The sequence below is a fragment of the Acanthisitta chloris genome, unplaced genomic scaffold (genome assembly GCF_000695815.1).
Source record: "Acanthisitta chloris isolate BGI_N310 unplaced genomic scaffold, ASM69581v1 scaffold2521, whole genome shotgun sequence".
NCBI classification, from domain to species: domain Eukaryota; kingdom Metazoa; phylum Chordata; class Aves; order Passeriformes; family Acanthisittidae; genus Acanthisitta; species Acanthisitta chloris.
The window spans coordinates 17752-31571 of NW_008656309.1; the positions used below are offsets into that span (position 1 = coordinate 17752).

Below are 13820 nucleotides of genomic sequence, written 5' to 3' on the forward strand. Positions count from 1 at the left end.
TTTATACTCTCTCGTTTCAGCTCTGAAGACATTGGGGAGTACTTGCATATGCATCTCTTTTCCTTCATTTTATCATTTGGTAGTATGTCTGCAGTCAGAATGTTGAAAATTTAGGTTTAAATATTAATATAGTATTTACAAATCCTGTATCTCCTAGTCTAACCGAGAACATTAGTGTAGGTGTCAAATGCATTTCTTAAACAAGTCAATAAAGTCATAGTCTCTTCCAGAAGTGAGGAGATTTCCAATAACAGTAGTAGGTCAGACAAGAGGCCTGTACAGTCCACTATCCCATGTGACAGTGGGCAGAAATGGCTGAGAGAGCAATGTGAACAGGGCAAGTGTCTAGGAGCACACTGTCATTACAGGAGAAAGTGCTGGGTTTAGAAAGCATTATTCCAGAGAGAAGGATGGTCTTTGAAGGGTCCGGTTAGGGCATCCTATTCGGCTTATTTTGGGACTTCATAGATCTTTATGACTTAAAAATAAACCTTGATGGTCTTTCGCATCCACTTTCTGTGGGATCTGCTTTGCAGGTGCCTAAAGGACACCTGAGATTCTTCTCCAGCCTCAAAATTGGCATCTCTGTGGAGTAAATGTGTAGTTCTGGAAGTTGTCTGCTCTTGCTGTTTTATTAAGCCTCTACTGTATCATACAGTCCCAAATCCTTCTGCTCACCACTGCATTCCGGGTCTGTAATGAGTGGGTGTGTCATTTCTCGCCTTTCCCTCATGAGCGCTGGCTCAGTATTTCAGGCTTTCACTGCTCACCTCGTGCTTCTGCCACATGGTGGGTCCTGCTTGCCTCAGTTTTCTCTGTCATGTATTCATGTATCCATATTCAGAAGTTGCAGTTCAGCCTTGGAGGAAGAAGTAGCAGCAGCAACAGCTCCATTAACTGTGGTACTTTCTATTTCCTTTTCACAAAAATCACCTAAGTCATGTCAGTGACCTGCAGTTGCAGCAATTCTTTCACTGCAGTTTCCTTTCTTCAGACTTCTGTGATCAGGCAGAACTGCTAGTGCAGGTAGATTTGTGTTGAACATAGGTTGAGATTACTGCAAGTTCCATTCATTTAAACTGCCTTTTGCATTCCAGAGATCCTTTTAGGATGTTGCTTTACCAAGATGTCTTTTCCTGTCAGCTGTAGGTGACAATAAAATACAGCTTTTTCCTGGCTCCATAAAGGAGTGGAGGCTATCCATGCTACTAGCTTGCTTAGCTGCTGACACCTGCTGAATTATACCCTAGATACATATGTGCTTTGCTTTTTGTTATGTATTCTGTGGAGAAGTTTCTTATTGAAGGAATGGGTAATTCCACCACTGCCCACTCTGTCAAGCAAAAGGACCAATCTAGTATGCAAAAGAAGATTTTCTTCACTGTGTTGGGCACTTTTGTTTAATGTAGGAAATGTGGTTTAGTGGCATTGGAAGAGCAAAGTCACTGCCCAGGAAGTCAGGTGAAACAGGTGTGTGCATGAGCAGTAGTCACGTCGTGCCTGGGCTGGAATTCTCTCTCCTCGTGCTGGGAATGGCTGTGCAAGACATTTTCCTGTTGGCAGTACGCATGGGAGAGCTTCTAGAAGTTGTGCTTCTGCTGACAGATGTGATCAAGCCTATGGAAGACAGATTTCCAGGGAAATACCAGAGCAGGCCCCAGAAGTAAGGAATCTGGCAGTTATTTCTCATCTGACTTTACTGCTTGGAGGTGTTCAGACTTTGATGCTAACGATGAATGAGAAGTGATAGGTCTTCAACTGAATGGGGCACTGCTTTGTTTGGCATATTTTTTTATTCCATGGTCAATACACTTCCCCAAGTTAGACCTCTGCCAGGAAGCACACAGCTAATGTACTTACTTGTGACACACTTGCTTTCAGCTCTTCATTCAAGTGGGAGAGCCTCTGGAAATACCCCTTTGCTCTACAGCCTTTGTACTGAGAATGTGCACTCTGAGTGTTCAGCCCTTCAGAAATGGATGCTCAGGGACTTTTTCTTGGCAGTGTGGCAAGCAGCTTTTCCATTATAAGGGACACCATAATTTACCGTAGAAAAATACTTAGATTAGCCAAATGAGCTATATTCCTGTCCCTGCGCTCTTCAAGATCTCTTATAGGTCTTTGGCAAGTTTTCTTGCAAATGTGAGGTCTCTGTTCCAAGTATTCTAGGGAATTGCTTGCTTAAATACTATTTGGAAGCTTTATGTAATCTAGGTATTAGTAGGAAACCTCCGTCTGTGCCTCAACAAGAAGTCTGACCTCCTGTGTTTTCCCAAAATGTCCAATTAAGTCAGTAGTCTTTAAAAAGGATTAAATGTAGGGAGAGTGGTACTTCAGTAGAGCCACATGGCCATTGGAAGAAACACTTCCTGATGAAACCCAAGCGTGACAGAAGTTTGTATTAACTTTCTGTTGTGTTTTATGAGAACCTCTCTAGGACTGGAACTGTAACTCTTAGTGTTGTAATTTGGAACTAGATGAACTTTCTACTTTTTGCAGCTGTTTTCAGTAGGAAGATACTGTATGGTGTATTTTGATCTGTGGTTCATGGGCTTTTTTAAATCTGTAGTGCATTGTTGGGCTGGTGTTGTTATAAATTGCTTACTGCTTAACACTAATAATGTTATTATGCTTTTTGAAGCAGCCTATGTTGCTGTAGGATGAATCATCCAGAAAAAAACATCAAAGGGGATACTGTTCATTGACATATCAGACTTAATGTTTAAAACAATGTTTTGTAGTAAGAATGTTCTTGATATCAAGTGTGAAGAATATGAAGTGAAACCCCAAGGGCATACAGTTTTATTATTTGATTTTAAAAAATGTGTGCATGCAAAAAGATGGGGTTTTCCCCCCACAACTTAAAACTGTGATGGTGCCGTCTCCGAAAGTGTCCAAACAATCTGATTCTCAATGAAGACTGCAACTGTGCCACTTTGATGTTTAATGCTGGCATTATTAGAAATAATTTTTAGTTTTAGAATGTTCTTAATACTTAAAGTTAGGAAAAAGGCCCGTTAAAGTCTGATGATAGCTGAAAAGACATTAAAAATATCTCCTGTTAGGTGGAAGTCAAGTAACTGGAAAACTTGAGTGAACCAGCTTAACAGTTTTGGCAGAAGAAGTTTGTGAGAACTGTAGTAACACCGTACATGTTTTGCTTAACTGCAGGAGCTGTAGGAAGGTATTCCCAGCTTTAGGAAATTTTAAGTCTAGTTTGTGTATCTGTCTACAGTGTGTTCTGTCATGATCATTATGCTTTTTTTCCCCCTTCTCAATAGGAGCCATACAGCTCTTTGTTGAGAAGCATTGAAATGGTGCTTATTTGCTTTTTTTGGCTCTCTTTCCTAGCAGAAGACATTTTGAAGTGTTTTGAGGCTTTAGTAGGAAGCAATTTAAATGGAAAGACTCTGCATAAAACAATGTGATAGTGAAAAATAGATGGGTGATATCTTAAGCAGTTGAAGTTAGCCTCATTAAAACTACATACTGTAGTTAAGAAATGTTTGTGTTAAAAGGGCGTCAGTAATTGTGGAACTGTAAATACAAATTGTTAGTGAATGGCCTTGAAACCAGATAGACTCATGCTGGCTGCATTGCTTGTCTCCAGACTCAAGAAGAGAGTTGTGTGTCTACTTTACAAAAAAAAAGGGGGGGGAGGGGAAAGCTTTGTAGTAATCAGTGCCCAAGGGGGTTTTTTTTAACTTTTGAGTTTTGGTCAGCAAAACATCCCTGATGTTCTGTGGTACCTGGTTTGCTTTTTGGTTGCCAGGTTGTTGTGAAATTCAAGGATTTTTCTTCAAGATTTCAGCTGAAATCAGTCTTTTTGTCTTTCCAAGCAGCCTTTGAGATTAGCCTTGGGTATCAGGGTCTGAATCAGAGGATTTGTTAGAGAATGCCTATTTGCTTCCTTTTCCCCACAGTGAATGTCAATTAACTTCCATCCCAAGAGATCCTTGCCCATGGAATTGCTGGGTTGCAATCCTGTAATCACAAACTGCAGCTATTTTAACCTAATCCAGAGTTCAGGGAAGTAGGAGGACTTCCAACTTTCCAGGTTCTCTGGGAGTTACTGGATTTTGTTGCTGTTTACTCCCCTGAATGCACTTCGTGTTAGGGTTCCTTGTATGTGATCAGTGGTCTGTTCTCCTTGGCTATTATAAACTTGTGCAGTCACTGGGGTTTCCATTCCTGGAAGATACCTTTGTTTGCAGCTCACCTTAGCAGAGGGATTGAAAAATCCACCTGAATGAAAATAAACTAACATGGTAAATTATAAATATGTGTGTCTACACACCTATACATATACCTTCAGACTATATATATGTATGTGTTCACTTCTGTTCATTAGTCTCCTTTTGTTTCCTGTGTGTCACCCAAGTGATAGTTCACGCTTCTTTATTTCGTGCTTGATTTCTAGAAGTTTCAGTTTGATTGTAGGATTTACTGTGTTGGTATAAGCATGATACTGTGTCTGATAGTCTTCTCTCAGAAGGCTCATAGCCTAGAAGTCAGTTTACAAATGGATTAAATAGGAAGAGAGTAACAATGAAACACAAATGAAGAGGTCTGGAGATAAGAGCACACCTCAGTGTGTAACCTGCTTTTGGCATCTCTACTCTGAGTTCAGACATCTTACTGGCAATCATGGTTGTACCAGACAGTGATGAGAATAGGAAAGACAAACCACACCTTGTTTAGTTGCTGACACTGAGTACTGACTTTTTCAAGCAGTAAGAAGGGCAAGCAATTGGTTCATATTTTCATATGGGTGAATCTAGAAGGAAAAAGAGGAAGGAGGGAGGAGGAAGATGGACTGAAATCAGCTGACTCTGCTACTTTGAATCCCTACAGACTGTGACTGTGTTGAAGAATAAGCTAATACAACCATTCCAAAACACTTTGCAAAGTGGCAGGTGTGATTCTTCTTTATGGGGGTGTAGTGTATGTGTGTGTGACAAGTGTCTTTGAAAAAACCTGTTTGTTTTCTTTGGACAATTGTATATGCTCTCAAACAGAGAAGCAGGGAATGCAAACTATTTTTTATAATTTGAGTATTTGCACCATAGGTGCTGATATTTTTGCAGCAAATACATGAAATGTCCTTGAAAATATAAGAGAAAAACAATACATTAGAATCAAGTCCCTTTGACCTTCTGTCTTGCCCTAGTGAACTTTTAGAAGTAAAAGGTAAAAATGTGTTACCTAAAGCATGTAAAAATTGTGATTGTGTAGTTTGCGATGAAAGGCAGTGTGAATTACATTTGTTCTTAATACAGTATCTGTTTAAATTGTTTCAGAACAGAATGCACAGATGAGAACTGACAACAGTAATGAAAATTCTTTTACCGGAACTGTTACACTACAGCTCCTCCAAAAAAATCACAGCATCACAAACCAGTTTGTTTTGGCAACACAAATTACAGATGATACAAACAACCTGTTTGTGTTCCTGGTTGTTCTCTGTAATTTCTGTAATGTGAATTAATTAGTGCAATTTTCCTCATTCAGGTGTAAAATTAGGAACAAATTAAAGGAAAATGGAAATAGGTTATTATAAAGCTCTATTTAAAACTGAAAATAAGACTAATGCTATCATGTTCGTAAAATTAGGATAGCTTCAAAACTCACCTGTTGAAATTGGACGAATGAGCCAGGGGCTCAAATGTATGTTGTTTTAATTATTTATGAAAAATGAGTGCCAAGAGAGAAGAGAAATGCATGAGTGCTTTGAAAGATTATCATGTGGGCATGAACATTGTGCATGAGTTGAAAGATGACTCTATGAGCTTCCAGTTGAGTGGAAACCAACGTTAATCAATTTGAGATAAACCTAAAAGAAAGCAGGCATCTCTGTTCTTGCTGCTGATGGAACTGCTTGCTTTCCTCCACATCCAGGACTTAGTCTTGCCTAATATATGCTGTCCAAACCTTGTACTAAGTAAAACGGTATTAATTTCTTTGTTGTATAATTGTCTTATTTTCTGAGTGCTTGATAAGTGTTTATAAATTGAATTGATCTCCACGGCATGCTTGTGCAAAAAAAAGAGATAAAATTACTAATTGTTTATAGCTGTGAAACTGTGTATATAAGAATTGAGGCTATGGTTGTTAAAACTGCATTCAGTGTTAAGAATCAGCTTCAAATATTATTAAGTTTCTCGGAGCATGTAACATTCAGTACACAATTCCTAAAGAGTTTTCATGCTCAAGAGCAGCTTCAGATTTTCAGGTGTGCGTGCTGGTGCAGTCATCTTCAGTCCATGTAAGAACTATTTTGTGCTTGCTCATAGTACACAAGTCGTGTATTTCCTCCTGGCTTACATGGCACACCTCAAGGTTTGAGGTGTGTTATCCTAATAGCTGAACACCTTGCACCACCTTCTTCCTTGTAATCACAGCTCACTCCTAATTTCTGCTTGTCCCCCCTGCTTCTCTTCTTTCCTGGGGTGAGTAATTGTATGGAGAGGTCAGCTTAGCATCTTAGTCCTTAGAGACAGGACATTTTCTTGTTGGGTGGAAACTTCTGTTCCTGTGCAGTGTCTCTGGCACATAGGACAAATGGTTCAATGAAGGAGGTATGATACAGGTGGGATCTCTGGGGAAGTTCTCTAACCATGTCTGCCAAGTTTCTAGCATACACAGATAAAGTAAGGTATAGAAGGTATTGTGAATGTATTTGAAAGTATTTTGCTGGTCTGTTCAGTTTGTGCAGTTATTTCAGCTTGAATGACTTTCTGGGTGCCTCAGGGACAATGACTTCTGGCATTGGAGGGGCTGAGGTGGACAAGTCAGTTCAGAATGAATGTCAGTCACTGCAGCTGAACATGACAGACTTCATCTGTCAGTTTCCTTAAAGTGGGCTTTCTAGTGAATGCTTTTCTACTCTGCTTAATCACTTGGTTATAACTTGAATTGTGTCCTAAGCTGGTTTGAAACAACAGGAAAGCTTTGTCAGCCCAGGTTCTGCCAAAAACAAAAAAAGAAAAAAGGAAAAAAAGCTTGGTTTCAGTTTAGTGCTGTATCTGATGATTTAAAAATGCATTTTATTTCTGAAATTTATTTCAAAAAGCACTGGTGGCTTGTGTTGGAACAATGGAACAGGTTTGCTGATCCTCATTGTCTGCCATGTGTCTTTGTTGAAGGCAGTGCAGCTTAAGTCAAAGGCATTTTTAGGGCAAGATACTAAATGATGAGCTGCAGTGGCCTAAGACACCCCTCCGTGTTCCTTTTGCTGTTCCTCTCCTCTCTCCCCATATGCAGGTAATAACTATAATCAGACACATGTATTGAGCAACCCAGTAAGATAATCTCCCAGTGAAGTTTTATTTGTGTGGTTTCTCTGGTAGGCAAGGTGTGTGTTTGCAAAGGCACTAGGAATATGGACAAGTTTCTAAGAACAGAGATGTTTTGGCACATGAGGAGTTACTTGTTTGCAGATGTTTTCTCAGAAAATGGACACAAGGAGCTTGAATTCTGTTGATGAAAACTTTTGTCTAAACAAGGATCAGTACAGCTTTTCATGGTTTGGCCTTGCCCTAAGCTTTACTGGCAGAGCTGTGGCATTTAGCAGCATGATCTTTAATTGTATCGCAAAGCCAGTAAGTGATGCTAACAGTTACACCACAACAGCAATGCATTGTCTGGTACAATTTATGCTGTCAGTAGAACTTGGTACAATTTATTAAACTAACATAATTGTATCTAAATTAGTCTGATTATATCCATCCTGTAAGACTTACCAGTGTATCTGTAACTATCTGTGCCTAGTTTACAAAAAAAAGTCATGTATAATATTGATCAAAGTGATTTTTACTGACACAACTGCTACTTCTATGTTGCTCTCAAATATTTTCTTAAGTGGATAAGCTGAAGGCATTTATGTAAGTGACTCTTAGTCACCTGATGAAAGAACACCTTTGTACTTCACACCAGTATTTGAGATTGAAGAATAGTTATTTACTTGTCTTATGGAAGGTTTTTATTCAAGTTAGTCAGTTAAAATCCATAGGTCAGCTTTTCAGACATGGAAATAAGAACATTTAAAACATGTTAGAATGTTAATCTGTCAAGGTGTGTATGTAGAGTATATCAAATTGCTTTAGATAATTCAGTACTTTGAAACATGTAGGATTGTTGATCTATTATTTGTAGCTTCTGTGTGTACATTTGCTTTTTGTTTGTTTGTATTTTTTGTTTGTTTGGTATCAGCACTTCCTTTAGATCCAATTCACAGGAGTTTAGTGATAGAGGCTGTCCATTCCACCAGGTAGCCTTTGCAGTTGTCCTTCCTTGAGTTCATTTTGTTTGAGTATTGCTCTATTCCCCTCAGCCTGTACTTAGACTTTCAGCAGCTATACTTTTTAAGCTGCCTGGACAAATTTCCTTCCCTGTCTCCATTAATTCATGTGTACCCCAAGTCACCCGTTGGATTGTGCTATCATGGTGTTTGTGAGGCCCCACAGTGAAGCAGATGAGGGATTTTGCTCACTGAAACTGTTCCTCTTGGCCAGTTTATTTTTTTTCCAATTTAGCCATTCCCTGTTGTGGTTTACTGTTCAGCTGTTCTGCTGCTGGAATGAGAGGTCAGTAGGAGTGAGTGGGAGTTGCCAGTTAACCTATTATACGAAAAGCTGAGTAAGTACTTGAGCTTATCCTGTCCATTTATCCTACGCAGAGCTGGAGCTGCTGTCTGTTCCTAATTTACAGCTGATTGTTTATTAACCTACAAAGCCAAATATGTGACAGTAGTTTTCTTTTTTTTTCGAAATCCAGAATGATCTGCATCTTCTGCTTCAGTCTGATAGATAAGAAATGAAGCTTTTGATTTAGCTGAGACAAAAGTGTAGTTTTTTGTTGTGTTTCAGAAAAAAAAAATAATCCCCATCTCACTCTAGATGTGTTGCTCAGTAAGACATTGTTATTGCATGCAGTTAGAGATTTCTGAAGGATAAAAGACATCAGACTAACAGTATCTTTTTCAAATTTTGCTACTGTTAAATTGTGATGGGTGTTGTATCAGAAGATAGTTAGAAGGTTTTTAGGGAAGCATTTTGAGAAAAGCATTTACGAAACTAAGTTGTAGAGTTTTTGTTACTCCTAAGTTTTTCTACCAGTTTTGAAATTCGTTTTTTCCATGGGGAAATTTTTTGGTTTGAAATTTTTGTCAAAAGACCCATTGAAGTAGAAGAAACTGAGTTGAACTTGTAAAGACATGATACCAAATAAAAATTGAGCAATTTATTTTGCATTTTTTGGCCTGCACTTGTGTCCTTTATAAAATAAAGAGTTAGGCATGTTTTGATCAAACAGTTCTTTGTTTCAGAATGAAAATACCTGTCCAATTTCTCTCTCAAGATCTTTCTTCTCCCATTTAGTGTTGTCCCATTGTTTTGCCATCCCATGATGTGCAGCTTTGTAGATACTAATGGGGAGAGCATCAAGGCAGAAGAGCAAGTGAGCATTCCAAAGTTGTGATATGATGGAAAGATTTCAAATGTTTCAGTGTGAAGAAGGGAAGAACTCAACCACAGGAGTAGACTCCTGGGTAAAAAAAAAGATTTTGCAAAAGGCTGGGTAATTCCTTTGCTTACATACAGTACCCTTTGTGGTGCTGAGTTCTTCTCAGTGCTGAACTCACCCTTAGGACTGGAATAAACTTTCTTCAAAAAAACACTCATAGGGTGTCATAAAATGTTAAAAATCCTTAAATTTAACTCATGAAAATGTCATCTTTTTTAGTAGACTGCAGGAAGTGAGGGGTTTATTTTCTTTGCCTCCATTTCCAGACTCATTGAACTTAAGTTTCAAAAGTCAAAACAAACTAAAAGGCACACATACAGCAACAACAACAAAGAAAGAGAGGGAGAAACCTAACAAAAACTCAAAATCAAACCCCCCACAACTCCACTGTAAAACTCAGAGGTGCTTCAGCTGCTGTGATTTACTTCCATATCAAGTCTGTTATGTTTGTTAGATTCTCTCGAGCTTCTTGGAGGTGGAATTCAGGCTTGCATGTCTCTCTGTGAGTCTGTCCAACTAGAGGGCTTAAAGGATAAGACTAAGTAAGGTTTATCAGTGACAACTAACAAATAATGTAGATAAATGTCTTTTGTGTATTTTTCTTCCTCCATTGGAGAGTTTTTCTTTCTGGGTCTCAGCAGAGGGAAGGCAAGTTCAGTAGGCTGAGTCCAAAGACAGGGTGATGTAAATACCCAGTTGATGAGGCTCTGGATTTTAGTTATGTGCTGAGCATTTAAAGATGTTTAAAATGCAGTGGGGTTAAAGCCCCTTAGAATTGTTTATAGTGTCATTGCCATTAGGAATGCTGTAGCTGAACTTGTCCGTATTTGGTCAAAGGATTATGTGTTCTGTGGGCAGCATTCAACATGCACTGCTCAGTCGAAGGCATTAGTACTAGAGAGAGATCTGAGACATTTATAATCACAAGCTTGGTCTGAGAAGGTAAGCAACAACAGCAGCGAAACAGCTTATTAAAATATGTGCTCTGTCAGATACTTCAGTTTTGCATCCGTAGGCAGTACTGTCTGAAGTGAGAATTTTGTATAGCTCTGTTCTTTCTGTTGTGGAGGAGAGCGAAGCCTTAAAAAAGCATGAGAGGTTCTTTGAAGGCATCTGCATGTGTGTAACTTACGTTTCTTGTTAGCACAGTAAAAGACTTTCTTCTGAATTGGGAAGCAGCAGGTGGAGTTCTGCTGTTTTTTGATTAGTCTACAGAAACAGTGACTTGGTGAACAGAATTGGCAAATATAACTACAGGGAGATCGGGAAGGGGAGGGAAGACAAAGATTGAACAATATTTTTCCTCCTCGGGCAGTGTAAACTTCTGACTTGTATATAATATGAAGAGACAACAGTTGCTTCATACTTTATTTTGGTATGCACATGTGATCATGCAGCTGAGGAGGAGAAAGATTAGTGAAACTGAAGTGAAATGTGGTTTTACAGATAACTTTTAAAAAGCGTCACCTGCCGAAAATCCCACATAACCTGTTTTTATTACCAGGCAAAGAGGCAATAAAACGATTTTCTGAGCATATTAATTTCAAAGAAAAGTGGTTTGTAGAAGTGAACTAGTCGTTGAAAGTGGGGAAAATGAGAAGTGTTGTATGTCTGGACTATGTCAAATGGGTTTTAAATAGTAGTCTGTCCTTCCTCTTTCTCTTTTCAAAGTAATAAATTGTTATTCCTTAGATAAAGGTTTTTATCTTATTCCTCAGGATGCATTACTGGATGATGTTAAGGTGCTAGAAATATCTGTCATGTAGCCCATGCTATTTTCTGATTCTAAAAGCGATACTTTCAGGCAGACTAAAGATGACAATATCTACTTACTTAGCAAAGGCAACTTCACCCCTTTTTAGTCTTTATAGTGTACGGGAGCGCACTATGGATACTTGAAATCCCAACATTTTTCTCTATTTTTATGTTCATAGCCTATTTGTGTCAATTTGTAATGTTTTATTTCTGCAGTTTATTCCCTTGGTAAAAAATAGTAAGTAAAGGTAGTGCAAAGTGCTTTTTCCCCTGCTTTCACAGAGGCATTTGTGTATTTATGTAAGTGAATAAGAGTGCAGGGCTTGTATAAGCTTACTTGTCTGTTTACTTTTCCAGAGTATGTATTGCATATTGACTGTGATGATTTTCGTTCTGAGACTTCCTGAAATGGCAGAGTATTTGGGGAGGGACAAATGAGGTTATGAACTGAGCATCTAGGAAGCTGTTAGTCCCACCTATTTTAACGCAGTGCCCTTGGGTCAAATTATTTCTTTTCAAGATTTCTCTCAACAAAATTCTGTTCTGACCAGAGCACCTTCCCTTTTAGGAGCTGTACAAGTTTTTGTGGCAGAAATGTGAGTTCCGAGTGTAAACAGGATCTTCCCCTCTTCCCTTTTTTATTCTGATTAGCTACTCACTCACTTTGTGGGAGGACTTGTTCCCTCTACTGTCTGGAGGGAGAAGAAATAGGTGGTTATAATATCTTCTTTCCCTTCTGTCTGCCACTGGCAATTACAACAGATGGTGTTGGAGATGCATATGTAGAGGGTGTTATGTACAGCATCTCTTTGCAGCATCCTTGAGCTAAGGCTGTCAAAACCTATTAGATGTTCCTGTATCATTCTGCAGGGACCATGTCCAGTTTCTGTGGTTTTACACTAAGGAGCCGCAAACGCACGTGAGAGATCTTGTTTTGTATAGAGGTGTTGAGATCTAATAAGTTTGCCGTCAAATTTGTAGTAGTAGTGTGCTCTCATGTTTCCAAACTGCACATGTACACAACTACAGCAGTTTCCTGCGCTAAGAGTGCAGCCACCAAGAGTTTGATTTGCCAAGAATTCATAGCTTTTTGTTTGAGTTGACCTCTCAGCCTCTTAACTGCTTTTTCATTGTGGTTTTTATTTGTTCTGTAGTTGGTAAAATCTGTTCTACCTGATGCCTCCATTTCAGCTGCACTTTGTCAGTTAGGGAGGACATTCTGCCATGTATCCTGTTGGCCTCACTCTGAAAGAGACACTTGTTCCTGAGTATTTATTTACTATAAGAGACTATTTTTTTTGCTTCCAGGAAGAAGGAAATGTTCGACTGGACTGATTCTCTCCATGTAGTTAACTTGTTTTGTCGTATTATCTTTCTGATGCAATTATAGAGGATACTTAAGGATTCTGCCAAGCTTCACCTTGTACTTGGAGTACTAGGCTTGTAGTGCAGCCTAGACTTGCTGACCTTGTTCTTTGATTTCATAGCGAACTTGAGTTCATTTCTTTGAAAAAAGAGGCTTTCTTGATAACCTGAGTTTTTCAAAGGAAGTGAGGCTTTTCAAACTGTTTCCTTTTTTTAGACTTGTCTTGCATCCTGCCAGAGTACTTAATGAAAATTGCAACCATATACCAGTGTGAAAACAGCAGGTTACCTCTTAGTATTCTTCCCTGATCCTTTTGCTAGGGATTTGGGGCATCTTTGCCTGTTATGTGAGAATAGTTCCATCTTGAGTGGTCTGGGAAGGATACCAGTCAGGAAAGTTCAGATTTTGCTCCAACACAAATTCTCTTCTCTGTGTTTTTGCTTTCGTTGTTGAAGTTGTCGTAGCTTTGAGACTGAGAAATGTACCTCACACTTCTTCACTCCTTGTGAGAATACTGGAAAACAGAAGACAAATGAATCATGTAGGGTTACTTTGAAAGATTGGAAGAAAACAAACCCAAACTTTCAGGGCTGATTACTTAAAGCACGTATGTTAGGGTGAAAATTCATCCTGAGGAATTCCATTTAGTGATGAATAGCTCTTGCTTTAGTAAATAATATGAAATTTTGTGCTTTATTTTAAAACATTTTTAGTAGTTTGGTAGTTCCAGATGCAGGTCCCAGAGTTCAATGCAAACAGCTATTAGAGGATTGTTATAGGAAACATGTTTCCAATTAAAGAAAAAAAATTATGAAACCACTAAATTTCTCAAATTGGATATTGCCTGGAATTGTTTGGGTTTTGAGAAAAAAGTTTAATTCTTTCTGATTCATGGTGAAATCAGAGTTCAAGGTCTTGCAATTCTGCACAAGATGTACAATTCTACAGAAAAACTCAGGATTTTTGTCAGTTATATTAAATGTTTGAAAGTAGATATGGTGAAAGATGCTTGTGTCAGTTTTAAAACCTTGATGTACATTACATACTTGCATATTCTTTAACAGTATTTTACATTTATTTAGGTTCCTCTAAAGAAGGAGGAGCTGGAGCTGTGGATGAGGATGATTTTATTAAGGCATTTACAGATGTTCCTACTGTACAGGTAAGATGTTGTCTG

At 38.6% G+C, this 13820-nt stretch overlaps 1 protein-coding gene across 1 annotated transcript in view; it reads left to right on the forward strand.

Moving 5' to 3' along the window:
- The window catches only part of CLASP2 (cytoplasmic linker associated protein 2), a gene marked incomplete at its 5' end in the record, with an annotated part of 86772 nt that overhangs the window by 1735 nt on the left and 71217 nt on the right, over positions 1-13820 (forward strand). The window contains 2 exons of the mRNA XM_009084257.1: positions 6928-6930; positions 13726-13805. Coding sequence (XP_009082505.1) covers positions 6928-6930; positions 13726-13805 — 83 coding nt within the window. The remainder of the gene's footprint in view (positions 1-6927; positions 6931-13725; positions 13806-13820) is intronic.